General features: G+C 35.2%; 1 protein-coding gene across 7 annotated transcripts in view; it reads right to left on the bottom strand.

Annotated features, from left to right (window-relative positions):
- Window positions 1-644: 644 nt before the first annotated feature.
- Window positions 645-18,010, bottom strand: part of TTLL7 (tubulin tyrosine ligase like 7) — a 150,698-nt gene continuing 133,332 nt past the window's right edge. For 3 of the 7 annotated variants that reach the window (XM_005204387.5, XM_005204390.5, XM_059884558.1), the window contains one exon: window positions 645-5,118. In XM_005204387.5, the coding sequence (XP_005204444.2) occupies window positions 4,998-5,118 (121 nt within the window). In that variant the 3' untranslated portion in view covers window positions 645-4,997. The other 4 variants (NM_001192943.3, XR_001497116.3, XM_059884559.1 and 1 more) reach the window with 4 other exon arrangements.

Here is an 18,010-nt window from a genome sequence, read left to right as displayed (position 1 = left end):
TGACAAAATTGTAAACTCCTGAAAAAAGTAACATCATAGCTGAGATGCTGATGTACTTCTATTTGGGTTAGTAATCCTATTGTCATAATTAATGACGCTAGAAAGATGCTATGTCATATTCAACGATACTAAAAATGCCATTTATAAATTTTAGGCCAGTCTCCTTTCAGCTAACTGAGAGGAACTGACACCAATTTTGTTTACTTGACCTGACTTTAATAGCAGGTAAAGTTATCCCTGACTTCCCAGGTGGCGCAGCGGTAAAGAATCTGCCTTCCAGTGCAGGAGCCATGGGAGACACAGGTTCAATCCCTGTGGGGGACTGTCTCCAGGGGAGATCCCCTGGAGAAAATGGCAACCCACTGCAGTATTCCTGCCGGGATAATCCCATTGACAGAGGAGCTTGGTGGGTACAGCCCATGGGGTTGCAAAGACTCAGACATGACTAAGCACATGTGCACAAAGTGATCCTCACGGTGCTATTGTCAGTGCTGCAGAAGAAATTTACTGTGAAAATATGTTTCATCACCCTGAAAGCTTAATTGAGAACCAGTCTCTTCTACTACTTAAAACTCTGTGTGTGTGTGTGAGAGAGAGAGAGAGAGAGAGAGAAACAGAAATAAGCATTTGATGACATATGCAGCTTTCTTATGTTAAACATTTTTATTACAGTAACATATCTGAGTAGTTGAAATATGTCATCATACAGGTATCACATGCTGAAGCATGATGATGCAATACTAACTGCACACTGTGCTGACATTTCAAGCATATTTTCTGTAACAACATTTGCATTCATAGACAGGCAGTAAAACACATGGGGATAATCTGCATCATGATTCACGGGAGCAAATGCATTGCTTTCAAACTAATCTTCAAACCTAAAATCTTCAGCCAATCTATTAATATTCAAAGTTGTAGTATGTATATTAGTTATTATATGAACCAACCAGCTCAGGACTAAAACTGTTGTTTTAGTCTTTGAAAGAGAAATATCAGCATCATCTGATAACTTTTGTAAGGTAAGTCTTACTAATTTAGAAAATATTGGCCTATTGAATAATGATTTTACCAATAGTTTTCAAATTGGCAGGTGAGGATAAAGTAAAAACTTTGTGTAGCTCTTTTTAGTTAATACAGTCCAGTTAATAGAAACTGTTTTACCTGCATAGTTTCCTTCAATACCATATACCCAACTCATAATAAGGCAAAAAGGAAAAACACCAAGAAAGGCAACAATCTCAAAGTGTGCAATTAATTTTAATTTAACATTTTTGGTCACCTGCCAATTTATTGCTGAGGCAAAAATATACCACTATAAACCAATATTTTAAAAAGCAGAATTTCTCTTTTCTTGACTTAGTCCATGCAAAGGTCAAAACTTTAAATGGAACTTGAAGTTTAAAAAAGAAGAAAAGAAAGAAAAAAAACAGTGTAAGGAATAAATTTTTGATTAATACACTTTCAAATTTTATTTGTAAGTAGCACTTGTCCAAAATATTTAGATAACTAATTCAGTTCTGGAAAGCTTTATTAAATTTCTCGATCTCAAGATAAAAGAAATTTTCACAAATCACCAGGTCATAAGAATAGAACAATTGTACTTACACTTCTTATCATTTAACCCTTAGGACCAAGTAAACTAGGACTCAAAATGTTAAAAAAGTTTTACAGAACAGAAAAGGAAGGTATTTATTGTCACTCTTCTCAACATATTTGCTATTATATTTTAAAGAATATACATATAAGAATTAATCAAATGCTTTAAGAAAACTACAAATAATAGAGCTTACGCAACTATCAATTTTTGGTACTTTTGAAAATGTCAAGTAATGTGGAAGTTTAGATTTAAAGAGAATTTTTAAATGGAATTACTTTGTCATGCTAAAGAAGAAAGCATTTGGATTAATTTATATTAAAACATGAAATTTAAAGTTTGATAACTAAAGTCTATAATCATATACTTTCTAATGAAAAAAGACTTAGAATGAAATCTTTTTCTTGATGTCTACAAGCCACTATCATCTAGCTGTGTGTAAGTATTGGATGAGAAGACTGGGGTTTTTTGCTTGAGTTTGGTTCATATTAGTTTTAGGGGGAGAACTTAAAAAAGTTTTGTGTATTTAGACCTAATTCAGATATATGAAAAAACGTGTGTAGATCTTTGCATCTAACATTCCTATTGCCATTTTCATATTTGATCCTACTATAATTTAATTTTTATACATGCAAGGTAAAATAAAAATTGTTGCTAATAATCATAATATGAATCACAATAGTTCCTTCAACAGAATACATGAAGCAAATACTATTACAATGCTGGATTATTACAGTGAAAACTAATCTGCAATCTCATACAATATTCATATATGATAATTTAACATTAAAAGGTTGCTTCTTGGACAGTTCTGGAATAACTTCAATCATATACAGTTCTGGAAAGCATCAGTCACAGAATGATCAGGGATATATCTTTTAATGACAGAATGAAAATATGCTTTCATCACAAGTAAACCAAACTCCCTATTAAAAACTCTGGTAAGACTGAATAGTTTCTGGAGTTTTTCAGATAAAAAAGTATGTTCTCTCCTAGAAGAGAGTCAGACTCATACTATCACTTATACTGATATATTTTAACTCTATGAATAAAAAATTTATAATAAAAACTAAAAAATATTTTATATTACTAAAACATTTCTATGGCCTCTAGAGACTTTCACAGTTTATTACTGTGTCTTCTTAGTTTCTCATTAAGGAATAAGCGTGAACACAACCATAGTCCACAGGGTACCAGGTAGTATACATAAATAATGGGCACATGGCTTTTATTCACATCTTCCTCATATCAGAACTAGATGAGTCTAAAGAGGCAAATGTGGGCAAGAAAATTCTAGCACTCAAAAAAAGTCAGACTTGGGTAGCTAGAGGAATCAAATTTGATTGTTAATAACTAACTGGGTAGTTTCATATATGTAAAGTTACTCTTTTTAAAATATTTTTTCCTAGGGGGAGACATGTTAGACATTCTTTTCACTCTAGCAAATTAAGTCACCACTGTGATTTAAGCTAACGCAAGTGAGTGGCCAAGAAACTGGACTGATATCATACATCAGACCTTTGAAACTGTGTCTCATTCATGAACAAATCATGAATCTGAGCCAAAAAAATGACGAAAATTGCTCCATGAAAAGGCCTACTTGCTGATCATTCTTACAATGATTTTATTAATATCCCAATTTCAGCATTATTTATTCTCCAAAATTCTAAACATATTTAGGAATTCACAAAATGGTGTCATAAACACTCAGAGCTACACTGTGATTTCCTTCATCCTGACATCCTTATCCTCTTTTCCCACAGACAATAACTCTCCTTTGGGATGCAATTACCATGGAAGAGTATCCATTGGAATATGAGTGTTTGGTAGTCACAAAGAATCCAGTAACTAGCAATAATTTAGGGAAGAACCTATTTTATCCAAATACAGCCTCAGATTATGACTTTAAAAGCAAAACATATCTAACTTACAACCTTGGGTTGTCAGTTACCCAGCTTGTGAATTAAGCAGGCCAGTTTGCCCCCCTCAGTTCTCCTTCTGCTTTGGGACCATTTCTCGATTTACTGGAAAAAGCTTTCAGGATAGTAAAAGGAGGTAAAACATTCATGAATGTTGCAAATAATTACCATCTGTGAAAAATAAAACTACTGCGAGAAATTAAAATAAAATTCTAAAAGGTGAATATCACAGTCTCGAAGGATATCCATGGTATTTATTATATTTGTATAGAAAACTGAAAGCTCACTCATAGTTTTTGAAACTGTAAGCAGAAAAGGAAGTAAACTGCTATGAAAATTATGCATAATAACTTTGGACAAGAAGAAAACTTCATACTATATTTTGATTTTTTTGAAATTCTCAAGAGAACATCCATGACTAATAATAGTAATCAGAATCTTCTTTTTGTAATAATTTAGATGACTTTCTATGGTGCAATATGAAACTCTGTATTAGTTTTTGCAATGTATGTTGGTCTCAAAATTGAGAGACTTATAAAATAATGTGACATATTCATTCTGTAACATTGAAATAAGTTTAAAATATCAGCTCTTCCCCTTCTGAAGAGAAGAAATTGTATTTGACCATATGTACCCATCAGAGGTATACTTTCAAAAAAGAAAACATAAGTGGTATGAGTGGTAAGAGATACAAAAACCATATGGAAAGATTTTGCTATTACCACCATTTTCTGTTCCCTTTATGTGACTCTCAATAAAAAGTAAAAATATAAGCTAGTAAGTTTAATTTTTAACCCACTGGATTGTCTTCCATTTTAGACAGTATTGTGATCTTACTTTAGCCTTACTGAACATTTACATTATCATTTTCACAAGTAGCTAGATTCCCACACTGAGGAATAAAAATATTGGAGAATCCAGGTGGGATTTTTAATATTAATAGCATACTACTGTGTGCTACAGTAATGACAAACCCATTTTATACTTAATCCTATCATCAAGCAACACCAAGCTTCTAATTTTTGTTTTCATTTTAAATGGCTACTAGATATATACGAGAATTAATAAAGTAATATACTATTAGTTCTTTTTAAGTCAAAAGTATTATCTAGAAAATAATTTAACACTGTAATGGGATCTTCAAGATCAATTCTGTTTTATATACTCTGCAGCAAAAATAACATTTCTAGTAGGAAGGTATTAATTATAAACCTAGCAAATTCTAGACATTCACATATTTGTGTAAACAATTTTAACATGGTTTATTAGGTTAAATCTTATATCCAGTTTCCTGCTAATTCTTCTTTCATATATTATAATAAATATATGTGTTATCTGAGTGCATGTGTGTACATATTTTCACACACATATATGTCATATATACATAAAACAGTAGTTAATGGTCACTGTCTTTTCAATATTAAATTGGGGAAAATATGAATTGCTATTATGCATAACCCATGGTGATCTTCCCTTCTGTTTCACAAATGGCCATATCGGGATGTAAACAAAACATTGGAGCGAGCCATTCCAGGTGAACTGTATTTCAAGTTGTAGGTTGGTGTTCTCATGAAGAATTGTGTACTTCCTGGCAGTAAATACCTAAAAATAATAGTTTAAAAATTAGACTTTTACAAACAAATTAATATTAATATCTCCCACTAAAGTGTTATGTGGTTAATAATTTGTACATCTTACATGAGAAATGACACTGTAACAATGCAATCCACATAAAAGGATTTCATCTCCTGAGGAGGGGAGGCAGGAAAGGGTCATGAAGCCTCACTTAAAGAGCTGCATATAGATGCAAAATGTGGTCTTAGTATCCCAAGATATCCCATAAAGAGCCATGAACTTACAAGCTAGGAAACTGTTTACATCACTCATGTTAATTTGGAATTCATTAATAATCTCTGTAAATAATATGTGTAGCCAGTCAAATATTTCTTAAAAACATGTAACATCATGTAACATGAGAATTTGGCTAACCACATTAAAATAATTATTTCAAGGATGTTGAAACCATTGATTTTAATTTCATAATATATCACTGATGTATTATGACTGTAGTTAATCTGAAAGAAAAAGTTAAAGATTAAAATTTATAACTAAATTATAAATTTTATACTCCTAGACTACTGGGTGCTTAGATTACAGAATACCAGAAACAATCATGATTACAGGTTGCATGCAACCTTTGCACCCAAATGTATTTCAGAATATATGAATATTCCAGATTTTAGGACAATACGGTGTATATACTATATATAATGCAACATCTTCATCAGAGTCTTAGGGCAGCATTGTGCAAACAAATCATTAATATTTCTGTAATGAAGTGCAGAAACATTCACAATAAATTGGAAAAAGACTATAAACAACTTTGTGTCAATTTAGATGTGCCAATAAATGGGTTACTTTTACTTTATTTCTATTAGTTTGAGTTTTCAGAGCTTTGAGATTTAGGAGTTGCAAATAAGAATGTGTGTCTGTATAATCTTATTCCTCTGGAAAGCCTTTGATTGGCATTAGGCCATTCCAATCTATATGTCGAGAGAGAAATGATTAAGGAAATTGACATGAGCAAACACAAGTATCACTATTAAAAGCCTAAGTCCAGATGATGATGAGGACAGGCTAGAAAGTCAAGACAAAGATATCTATAAAAAATTTCTAAGAGAAGTAACAACAGAAGGAGATTTATAATTAGTCTTAAAAAGAAACAAAGGTAGAGATCAAATCATTTTTTTTCTTCATGTGACCGTAGAATCTTCCAGCCACAGTATCATACTTCCAAAGACAAATGAAGAAACCGAGGACCAAAGATATTATTAGCTACCAATTCTTTATTAAATAATACTGGTAACTACTAACTTCTGTGTCAATGGAAAATTACATTTATATTGTTGTTACATGAATTTTGTAGAAGAATACGAATTCATTATGATCAAACTGCATACAGCACTCAGATTAAAATAGCAGAATTCCACATAATATTCATAGACGTCATTTCATTCTGAATTATCTGATAATATCCCCTAAATCTATTACTTAATATCACAAACTATAAATAATTGCTCAAATCATTATGTTAATAGAGCAGTAAAATAATCTACAACAAACTAAATTAAATCAAAAATGCACAATGGGTGATGAATAATGAAATAATTGATTTCTCACATCATAGATTATATAAATCATTTTCTTAATATCACTTGGGTAATTCATATGAATTAATTATTATGTCAAGAGCTAGTGTATCATGATGACTGATCTGATATCTTCTGAAAGAAACAGGCTGCCCTTCCTATCTAGGGCAAAGGTGCAAAGGAAACTAAGGTGTTTGATCAAAATGCACTATTCCATACTACTTGAGAGTTATTCTCTCTCCTACTGAAAATTGGTTACATCCTGGTTACCCTGATAATAATTATAGTAAATAGTAACTTTTACCAACTTTCTTTTAAAGACTCTCCAAGCAATAGTTATTACTGGCATTACAATAACATTCACATTGCCTTCTGAGCTAAAGATTTTCATTTACACAGGTGAAAAAATAAAAGTACAAAGTCCAGGGTTACAGTGAACTTATACTATTTTATTTAACACTATTTTGTATTTAAAAAGTATGTGTGTGTGTGTGTGCCAGCACCATTATACTTGCTTTAAAAATATTTATTTTTAATGATTCTCTAGTACTCTTGCCTGGAAAATCCCATGGACAGCGGAGCCTGGTAGGCTGCAGTCCATGGGGTTGCTAAGAGTCGGACACGACTGAGCGACTTCCCTTTCACTTTTCACTTTCATGCATTGGAGAAAGAAATGGCAACCCACTCTAGTGTTCTTGCCTGGAGAATCCCAGGGATGGGGGAGCCTGTGGCCTTCCGTCTATGGGGTCGCACAGAGTCGGACACGACTGAAGTGACTTAGCAACAGCAGCAGCATGGTATATATTATTATCAGCTCCATTTTATAGATGAATACACCAAAGTGTACAGGCGTTAAATGACTTGCCCACAGTCACAAAAGTGACTAGAGCCAAGATAAAGATCCATTTGGTCTCACTACAGAACTATTGCTCCCCAAAAATACTATATTGCCATTTCTGTGTATGAATTCCAATTTTAAAACTGACAAATACAATGATTACATTTATTTTTCAGAAATATGAAGTATACAAACTTAGAAAGTAGAAAGATATTAGCCACAAAACTAAACTTTTAATAGAAGCAGAAAAGGCTAAAATGAAACTAAAGATGTAAAAAGGAAAATAAATTCAGTATGAATGTAAAAAAGCATATAAAATCACACTGTAAGAAACACTTTGCTTCCCTAAAGCAAGGGCTGTGGGATATTTTAAAGCATTACAGTGAAACACAATGGATTATTTGCCTTAATATCTCCATTAAGATCTCTTGGGAGAGCCCACAGTAGCTGAATGTCAAAGATTATTTTTAAATTTTTTCTGCAATGAAGTTAATACAATTTGATTTTTTAGCAAGAAGAATCTCTAGAAAGTGGATTTATAGATAGTATCTAAAGAGTGTCTGTTAAAGCACAAAAATATGTGAAGTCTCCAGCTTTATTTCTATTGTAGCTTACTCTCGAAATACAAATATAGCTAACTCGTAGCTAACTCATTCCAAGAAGAAATAACACAAACTATCCTCTTTGTTTCACACACATACCCTTACCCCTCAATTCTGAGATGAGGGATACACATCTTCACATATCCATCATATAAATGTAAAATATGCATTTATCTACTTCCTATTTGACATAGAATTGTTTGGTTTGTCATGTACCAATTTATTGCTGACCATGGAGAATCTCTAGAACATGAAACATGTCAAGACTGGTAAGTTAATTAACCTTGAAACTTAAAATACACACACCTCTGAGATTTTCCTGGAGAAAGATCCAGGACCCTGACCACACCTCCGCCTTCCCTACCCAGAGTAAACTCAGCTTCCTGGTTTGGGGAACACAAGGTAAATAAATTATATCACTTTATTTAGGCTGTGTTCTTTTTAACTATTTTGATTGTGGTAAAATAAATATATAACATGAAACTCCTTATGATTTTTAGGTATCCATGTTCAATGTAAATATATTCACACTGTGTAATATTGGCTGTGTAAAATGGTTGTGTAACCAAAACTACAACCTGGTTCCAGATCTTTTCATCATGTCAAGCAGAAACTCTGTACCCATTAAACACTAAATTCCCGTTTCCTCCTCCTCCCAGTCCCTGATAACCTCTATTCTGTTTTCTGTCTCAATAAATTTGTTCTAGATACTGCACATAATTGGAATCATACCATATTTCTCCTTTTATGTTTGGCTTATTTAACATGCTTTGAAGGTGCATCATTCCTTTTTACGTAGTATAATATTTTTATGCTTTTATATTTTTATACATAGTATAATGTATTTTATACTAAGTATAACCTTTTAACATAGAATAATATTTTATATTTATAAATTTTATATAATACTATATTTATATTTACAATTTTACATAGGCATAATAATAAACATGCAAGTAGCTCAGTGATAAAAGAATCAATCTGCCAATGCAGGAGATGCAAGTTCGATCCCTGGGTCAGGAAGATACTCTGGAGAAAGAAATGACAATTTACTCCAGTATTCTCGCCTGGAAAATTCCATGGACAGATGAGCTTAGCTGCAGTTTTTGGGGTCACGAAGAGTCAAACACGACTGGGTGACTAAGCACAGAACAAAGAGTCAGACCCAACTGAGCACACATGCAAAAAGAGCAAAGAGTAGTAATACACACATAAACATATCACATTTCATTTATCCATTCCTCTGCTGATGGACATTTGGGTGGCTGTCACCATTTGACTACTGTAAATAATGTTGCTATGAACACTGGTGTACAAGTACTGGCTTGAGTCCTTGTTTTCAGTTCTTCGGGGTATGTACCTAGGAGGGGGAGTGCTGGGTCATATGGAACGGCTACCCACTCCAGTATTCTTGCATGGAGAATTCCATGGACAGAGGATCCCGGCAGGCTACAGTCCACGGGGTCACAAAGAGTAAGACACAACTGAACGACTAATACTTTCATACTTTTCATGGTCATTCTATATTTAACTTTTTAAGGCACTGCCACTGTCTTCTACAGCACTCATGCCATTTTACATTCTGAACCAGTACTAAATTCTCAATATACTTACCAACACTTATTATTTTGTATTTTAAACATAACACCCAGAACATTGTACTGTGGTTTTAACTGCAAATCCTGCCTCTTGTCATTTGCTAACAACATGGATTTGGATGAGCCATTTCACTTCTTTGGGCTTCAGTTTTCTCACTGGTGAAAAGAATCCAATAGTTTCTGCCATGCCTGTATTACAGAGTAAGGACCAAAGGGAATAGTGTGTATAGGTGAAATATTATTATTTATGTGTTACTAACATCAGCCTTGCTTCCCAGGTAGCAAAGTGGTAAAGAGTCTGCCTGCCAAGACAGGAGATGCAAGGGATACAGGTTCAATCCCTGGGTCAGGAAGATTCCTGGGAGAAGGAAATGGCAATACACTCCAGTATTCTTATCTGGAAAATTCCATGGACAGATGAGCCTAGTGGGCTACAGTCCATGGTGTCGCAAAGAGTTGAACACAACTGAAAAACTGAGTACTCACTCAACATCAGCCTCTTTAGCAAGACCATGCCTGTTTTAAGATAGATGTACCAAGCTATCTTAACCTAAGATCAAAATAGTATCATGTATATAACTTGATTTTTAAAACCTTTCAATCAAAACGTACATAAAATAAACATCTAGTAAATGAATATTATAAAGTGATTACTCATATAACTGCTACCCAGGTTAAATAACTGAATATTCCTAGCACCCCAGAACCACGTACTGCTGCCCCATAAACTTACCCACTATCCAGACTTCTGAATAGCCATGATGGTGTGATCACTCACCTAGAGCCAGACATCCTGAACTGTGAAGTCAAGTGGACCTTAGGAAGCATCACAAAGCTAGGGGAGGTGATGGAATTCCAGCTGAACTATTTCAAATCCTAAAAGATAATGCTGTGAAAGTGCTGTACTCAATATGCCAGCAAATTTGGAAAACTCAGCTGTGGTCACAGCTGACTGGAAAAGGTCAGATTTCATTCCAATCCCAAAAAAGGCAATGCCAAAGAATGTTCAAACTACCACACAGTTGCACTCATCTCACATACTAGCAGAGTAATGCTCAAAATTCTCCAAGCTAGGATTCAACAGTATGTGAACCAAGAACTTCCAGATGTTCAAGCTGGATTTAGAAAAGGCAGAGGAACCAGAGATCAAATTGCCAACATCTGTTCGGTCATAGAAAAAATAAGGCAATTCCATAAAAACATCTCCTTCTGCTTTATTGACTATGCCAAAGTCTTTGACTGTGTGGATCACAACAAACTGTGGAAAATTCTTCAAGAGATGAGAATACCAGACCACCATACCTGCCTCCTAAGATCTGTATGAAGGTCAAGAAGCAACAGTTAGAAACAGACACGGAACAACAGACTGGTTCTAAATTGGGAAAGGAGTACGTCAGGGCTATATACTGTCACCCTGCTTATTTAACTTATATGAAAAGTACATCATGCAAAACACTGGACTGGATGAAGCACAAGCTGGAATCAAGATTGCCAGGAGAAATATCAATAACCTCAAATATGCAGATGACACCATCCTTATGGCAGAAAGCAAAGAACTAAAGAGCCTCTTGATTAAAGTGAAAGAGGAGAGTGAAAAAGCTGGTTTAAAATTCAACATTCAAAAAACGAAGATCATGGCATCCGGTCCCATCACTTCATGGCAACTAGATGAGGAAACAATGGAAAGAGTGACAAACTTTATTTTCTGGGGCTCCAAAACCACTGCAGGTGGTGAGTGCAGCCATGAAATTAAAAGGCACTTGCTCCTTGGAGGGCTTCCCTGATAGCTCAGGGAAGGGATAGGCTACCTATTCCAGTGTTCTTGGGCGCCCCTTGTGGCTCAGCTGGTAAAGAATCTGCCTGCAATGTGGGAGCCCTAGGTTTGATCCCTGGGTTGGGAAGATCCTCTAAAGAAGGGAAAGGCTACCCACTCCAGTATTCTGGCCTATTCTGGAGAATTCCACAGACAGCCCATGGGTTCACAAAGAGTCAGACATGACTGAGTGACTTTCACTCACTCACTCACTGCTCCTTGGAAGGAAAGCTATGAACAACCTAGACAGCATGTTAAAAAGCAGAGATATTACTTTGTCAACGAAGGTCCATCCAGTTATAGCTATGGTTTTTCTGGTAGTTATATATGGATTTGAGTTGGACCATAAAGAAATCTGAGCACCGAAGATTTGATGCTTTTGAACTGTGTAATACTATAATTCAATTTTTCTTGTTTTTTTTTAATTTAAATATAAATGAAATATGTAGTCCTTTGCCTGTGGCTTCTTTTGCCCAATTTCTGTTAGAGACTCATCCATATTGCTGTGTATGCATGCAGTTTGTTCATTTTCAATGCTGTCAAATATTTCATTGAGTGGACATTACAAAACCTGTCCATTCTTCCTTGAATAGACATTTTCAGTTCAGTTCAGTTCAGTTCAGTTGCTCAGTCATGTCCGATTCTTTGCGACCCCATGAATCACAGCACACCAAGCCTCCCTGTCCATCACCAACTCCCGGAGTTCACTCAAACTCATGTCCATCGAGTCGGTGATGCCATCCAGCCATCTCATCCTCTGTCGTCCCCTTTTCCTCCTGCCCCCAATCCCTCCCAGCATCAGGGTCTTTTCCAATGAGTCAACTCTTCGCATGAGGTGGCCAAAGTATTGGAGTTTCAGCTTCAGCATCAGTCCTTCCAATGAACACCCAGGACATTTTAGGTATTTCTAATTTCTAGCCATTATAAGCAAATGCTACTGTGATGATTCTAATATGGTCTTGATGCACATGGGCATACATTCTGCTTAGAATCATTGGGAATAAGATAACTGAGAAAATGGTAAACTTTAGTGGGTTATCCAAACTTTTTTAAAGGTAATGATGCTCACCATCATCAGCAGTGTGAAAGAGTTTCCATTACTCTACATTCTCAACAACTCATGGTCTGAAAGATGGGTTTCATGTCTCCCTGAGTATGAGTTTGAACACTTTGAATACTTACTGCCTTTAAAAATGCCTCTTCAAGTATCTTCCCCATTTTTCCATGGAGTCTCCTATTTTCTTCTTAGAAATCTGTAGTTCTTAAATAGTCTGTATAACAATCTTTTGTAGGTTAAACAGATTGCAAATACCAACTTTCATTCTGAGGCTTGCTTTTTCACCTTAATGGAGTCTGCTAATAAACATATATTCTTAATTTTAATATAGTAAAGTTTATCTTTTCATTTATAATCTGTACTTTCTTGGTCTGATATTTTACACTCTTTGTGTACCTCAAGGTCATGAAAAAATCTCCTATATTTTCTTCCAAAATCTTTAGTTTTGCCTTTCACATCTGTGTACTCAATAATTTGGAAATGATTTTGTATATGGTGTAGGTAAATTCAAGTTTCTTTTTTTATTATTATTTGGAAACTCAATTGCCCCAGAACCATTTGTTTAAACAAACTGTTAACCCATTTGTTATAAGTGTCCCCCTTTTGTCATAAATCAAGTCTCTATATAAATTTGGGTCTATTTATAGCCTTTCTGTGGTGGTTTAGTTGCTAAGTAGTGTCCAACTCTTGCAACTTCATAGAGTGTAGCCTGCCAGGCTCCTCTGCCCATGGTATTCGCCAGGTAAGAATACTAGAGTGGGTTGCCATTTCCTTCTCCAGGGGATCTTCCCAACGCAGGAATTGAACCGGAGTCTATCCTGCATTGCAGGCAGATTCTTTACCAAATGAGCTATGAGGGAAGTCCATGGCCTTTCTGAGTGCTTCTATTGGTCTATTTGTCCATCCTTTTGGTACTAGTGCATTGTATTCAGTTCAGTTCAGTTCAGTCTCTCAGTTGTGTCCGACTCCTTGTGACCCCATGAACCGCAGCACGCCAGGCCTCCCTGTCCATCACCAACTCCCAGAGTTTACCCAAACTCATGTCCATTGAGTCGGTGATGCCATCCAACCATCTCATCCTCTGTCGTCCCCTTCTCCTCCTGCCTTCAATCTTTCCCAACATCATGGTCTTTTCAAATGAGTCAGCTCTTCGCATCAGGTGGCCAAAGTATTGGAGTTTCAGCTTCAACATCAGTCCTTCCAATGAACACCCAGGACTGACTTCCTTTAGGATGGACTGGTTGGATCTCCTTGCAGTTCAAGGGACTCTCAAGAGTCTTCTCCAACACCACAGTTCAAAAGAATCAAGTCTTCTGCCCTCAGCTTTCTTTATAGCCCAACTCTCACATACATACATGACTACTGGAAAAACCATAGCCTTGACTAGATGGATCTTTGTTGTCAAAGTAATGCCTCTGCTTTTTAATATGCTGTCTAGGTTGGTCATAACTTTCCTTCCAAGGAGTAAGCGTCTTTTAATTTCATGGCTGCAATCACCATCTGCAGTGATTCTGGAGCCCAAAAAAATAAAGTCAGCCACTGTTTTCACTGTTTCACCATCTATTTGCAATGAAGTGATGGGACCGGATGCCACGATCTTAGTTTTCTGAATGTTGAGCTTTAAGCCAACTTTTTCTCTCAGACACTATAGCTTTATTACAATTCTGAGTACACTGTAGTAAATCAATCCTACTATTTCAAGAATATCTTGTCTATTCTTGGCCCTTTGTTTTTTTGTATAAATGTTAGAACAAACGTTAGTCAAATTCTTCACTCTGCAAAAAAATTGTTAGGATTTATGTAAGGAATATGTTGAATTTATAGATATGAAGAACTATTTGAGAAGAAATGACATATTGATATTGATTTCAATATCAATATAAGGTATAACTTTACATCTTTTACATTTTTCTGCATAAGGGTCTTACATGTTTTTGTTACTTTTATTCTGAAGTATTGGTTATTCTTTGATGCTATTAAAAATGACATTTTATCTAATCTGTTGTTATTGATATAGAAAAAATATTGATTTTATTCACATTTTGATTTCATCAAAATTAGTAGGTTTACTTAGTAATTTATCTGTAGAGTTATTTAGATTATGAATGCTATGAATGTCATCACAACCATTAGTAAGGAGTTTTATTTCTTTCTCTCAAATCCAATGCCTTTTACTTTCTTGACTTGCTTCCTTGAGTAAGCCAGGTCAAGTATAATGATAAACAAAAGTTGTAGTTAATAGGTAATCTTGTCTTGTTTCTCTTCTCAAAAGAAAAGCCTTCAACATTTCACCATTAAGTATATGCTTGTAGGGGTTTTGTAGTTACTTTTTATTAGATTAAGGAATTCCCCTTTTGTTTTTAACCTGCTATTCATTTTTTAAAGCAAAAATGTATATTGAATTCTATCAAATGACTTGTCTGTGTATTTTAAATGATTTTTTATTCTACTAAAATTACACTGATCACATTTTAATTTTAATTGTACCTTTAAATAGATTCAATAAACAAAAGTTAGTCATGATACATTATCCTATTTAAGGTTTCTAGGTTCATTTTGCTAATATTTATGTAAGATTTTTGCATCTATATTCAAGAGTGAGACTGAATTTTCATTATCCTTTGCCTTAATGTCCTGGTCAGGTTTTAGTATCAAAGGTATGGTAGCCTTTGGTATCGGTAGCCTTCTATATTGTCTTGTGTCATTTTGGTAGTATGTGTTTTTCAAGGAATTTTTTAATGTAAATTAACAAATTTATCAGCATGAAATTTTTAATATTTGTAGTATCTGTAGTTATCTCTATTTCTATTCTTGATGTTAATTGTTTCTTTTATATTCTTGATCAGTCCCAACAGTGATCAATTTTATTAGTCTTTTTGAAAACCCACTTTTGCCATGTTGATCTTCTTTATTCTGTTTGCTTCATTATATTATTAACTTCTGCTCTTGTTTTTATTATTTCCTTTTTCTGTATTCTTTGGGTTTACTTTAAAGTTATGATGTCATCATTCAAGATGATGGATCATTTAATTTTTGCCTTACACTCCCTAATATGTTCTTTTAAGTCTATAAGTCTCCCTGTGATAATGATTTATGTACATACTGCAAGTTTTTATTTCTAATATTTTTGTTACCTAAGTACATTTACATACATAATGATTTTATTTTTTATCTTTCCAAAAAGGATGGATTTTGTTACTTTTAAAGGCCTGTGATGATACTTTGCATGATTTCAATTTTTTGGATGTTTCATCATTCCACTAGTTGATTTTTATAAAAGATTCAGGTATGCTTACTGTATTGTATTCTGAGGTGACTGACTTCACTATTATGTGACAGTTAAATCTGTTAATCATATTGTTAAAATTTTCTTCGTTTTTAAATCTTTTAAGAAATATATATTAAAGTCTCCTTCAATGGTTGTAGATTTGTATATTTTCCCCTGTAATTCTGTCAACTTTTGCTTTGCAAAATGTTTGGGATATTATTACATGTAGGAATCTATGCTGTTTATCAAAGCCCCAATCTTTGACAGGTCCTGAACTCCTACTTTTTTATTTTAGGTCCGAGTGTCTGTCAAAAGCACTATTCAGTACTAACAAGCACCTGGTTTTGACTCTCCAATGTTTTCACAGCAAATGTTTTGTTGGTATTTTGTCCAGCTTTTCCTGTCAACATCAGAGGGAGGATTTGTCCGAACACCTAGTGCTCTACTGCTAAAGGCAGAAGCTCTAACTCAGAGATTTAAAAAATGACTTTAGCCACAAAAATGAGCTTATATGAAGGCTCAGTACATAAAAGATAGAAATACAGAGATGCTGAGACTAAAAATTGTTTGGCAATCCCAAAGCCTTTGAAATAAGGCTAGCTATAGTGAAATACTGACTCTAGTATCCTAGATATATGGATATAGATATAGATATGCATACAGATATAGAAACAGAGATAGATTTAATGATCCAGCTGTGAATATCAGTTAGATTTGCTTAGTTATGAGTCCACCTCTGAGAAATGGCTTCTCAGTTGGTATGGCTATTTTTTTTTTTTTTTCTTTTTTTGGTCACACCACACAGCATGCAGGATTTTAGTTCCCTGGCCAGGGACGGAACCCATGCCCCTTGCACTGGAAGCGAGAGGTCTTAACCACTAGACCATCAGGGAAGTTCTGCTGCTAAGTCACTTCAGTCGTGTCCAACTCTGTGCAACCCCATAGATGGCAGCCCACCAGGCTCTGCCATCCCTGGGATTCTTCAGGCAAGAACACTGGAGTGGGTTGCCATTTCCTTCTCCAATGCATGAAAGTGAAAAGTGAAAGGGAAGTCGCTCAGTCGTGTCTGACTCTTCGCGACCCCATGGACTGAAGCCTACCAGGCTCCTCCGTCCGTGGGATTTTCCAGGCAAGAGTACTGAAGTGGGTTGCCATTGCCTTCTCCAAGGGAAGTTCTTGGTATGTCTATTAAATTGCTATCTTTCTGAGACTGCAAGGTTGAAGGCCACTCTCTTCCATGTAACAGGTGCTACATATACCTTTAAGCCACATATACCTTTAACATATTCTTAAGAAATATTAATATCCTGCAGATGTGTGGTCAAGATAAAGATGGTCCATTAACATGACTGATGGGAGCTTTATGTTCTAATTTTACAGATAAATTAGTCAAATATATATTTCCTCATGAAATATTTAGCTATACCCTCTCCATTATTTATATTAGGCATACTTATGAAAGTGAACTGGTGAAAGTGAAAGTGAAAGTGAAGTCATGTCCGACTCTTTGCAACCCCATGGACTATAGCCCACCAGGCTCCTCCATCCATGGAATTTTCTAGGCAAGAGTACTGGAGTAGGTTGCCATTTCCTTCTCCAGGGGATCTTCCCAACCCAGGGATCAAACCCTGGTCTCCCACATTGCGGACAGACGCTTTACCATCTGAGCCACCAGGGAATCCCTCTATTTATACTTATACTTACTTATAAATATAAATTTATATTTTAATAGGTATACTTTATAAATACAACTTATCAATCTATTGTTGTTATTGTCATTCAGTTGCCCAATCATGTCTGACTCTTTGTGACCTCATGGACTGCAGCACATCAGGCCTCTCTGCCCCTCACCATCTCCCAAAGTTTGCCCAAGTTCATGTCCCTTGCATCAGTGATGCCATCCAGCCATCTCATTCTCTGACACCCTCTTCTCCTTCTGCCCTCAATCTTTCCCAGCATCAGGGACTTTTCCAACGAGTCAGCTGTTCACATCAGATGACCACAACACTGGAGTTTCAACGTCAGCATCAGTCCTTCCAATTAATATTCAGGGTTGATTTCCCTTAAGATGATTGGTTTGATCTTCTTGCTGTCTAAGGGACTCTCAGGAATCGTCTCCAGCATCATAGATTGAAGGCATCAATCCTTCAGCGCTCCGCCTTCTTTACA

This window comes from Bos taurus, chromosome 3 (genome assembly GCF_002263795.3).
Source record: "Bos taurus isolate L1 Dominette 01449 registration number 42190680 breed Hereford chromosome 3, ARS-UCD2.0, whole genome shotgun sequence".
Taxonomy (NCBI): domain Eukaryota; kingdom Metazoa; phylum Chordata; class Mammalia; order Artiodactyla; family Bovidae; genus Bos; species Bos taurus.
The sequence above is the reverse complement of the archived record's forward strand: the minus strand, read 5'-3'. Positions and strand labels throughout refer to the sequence as shown.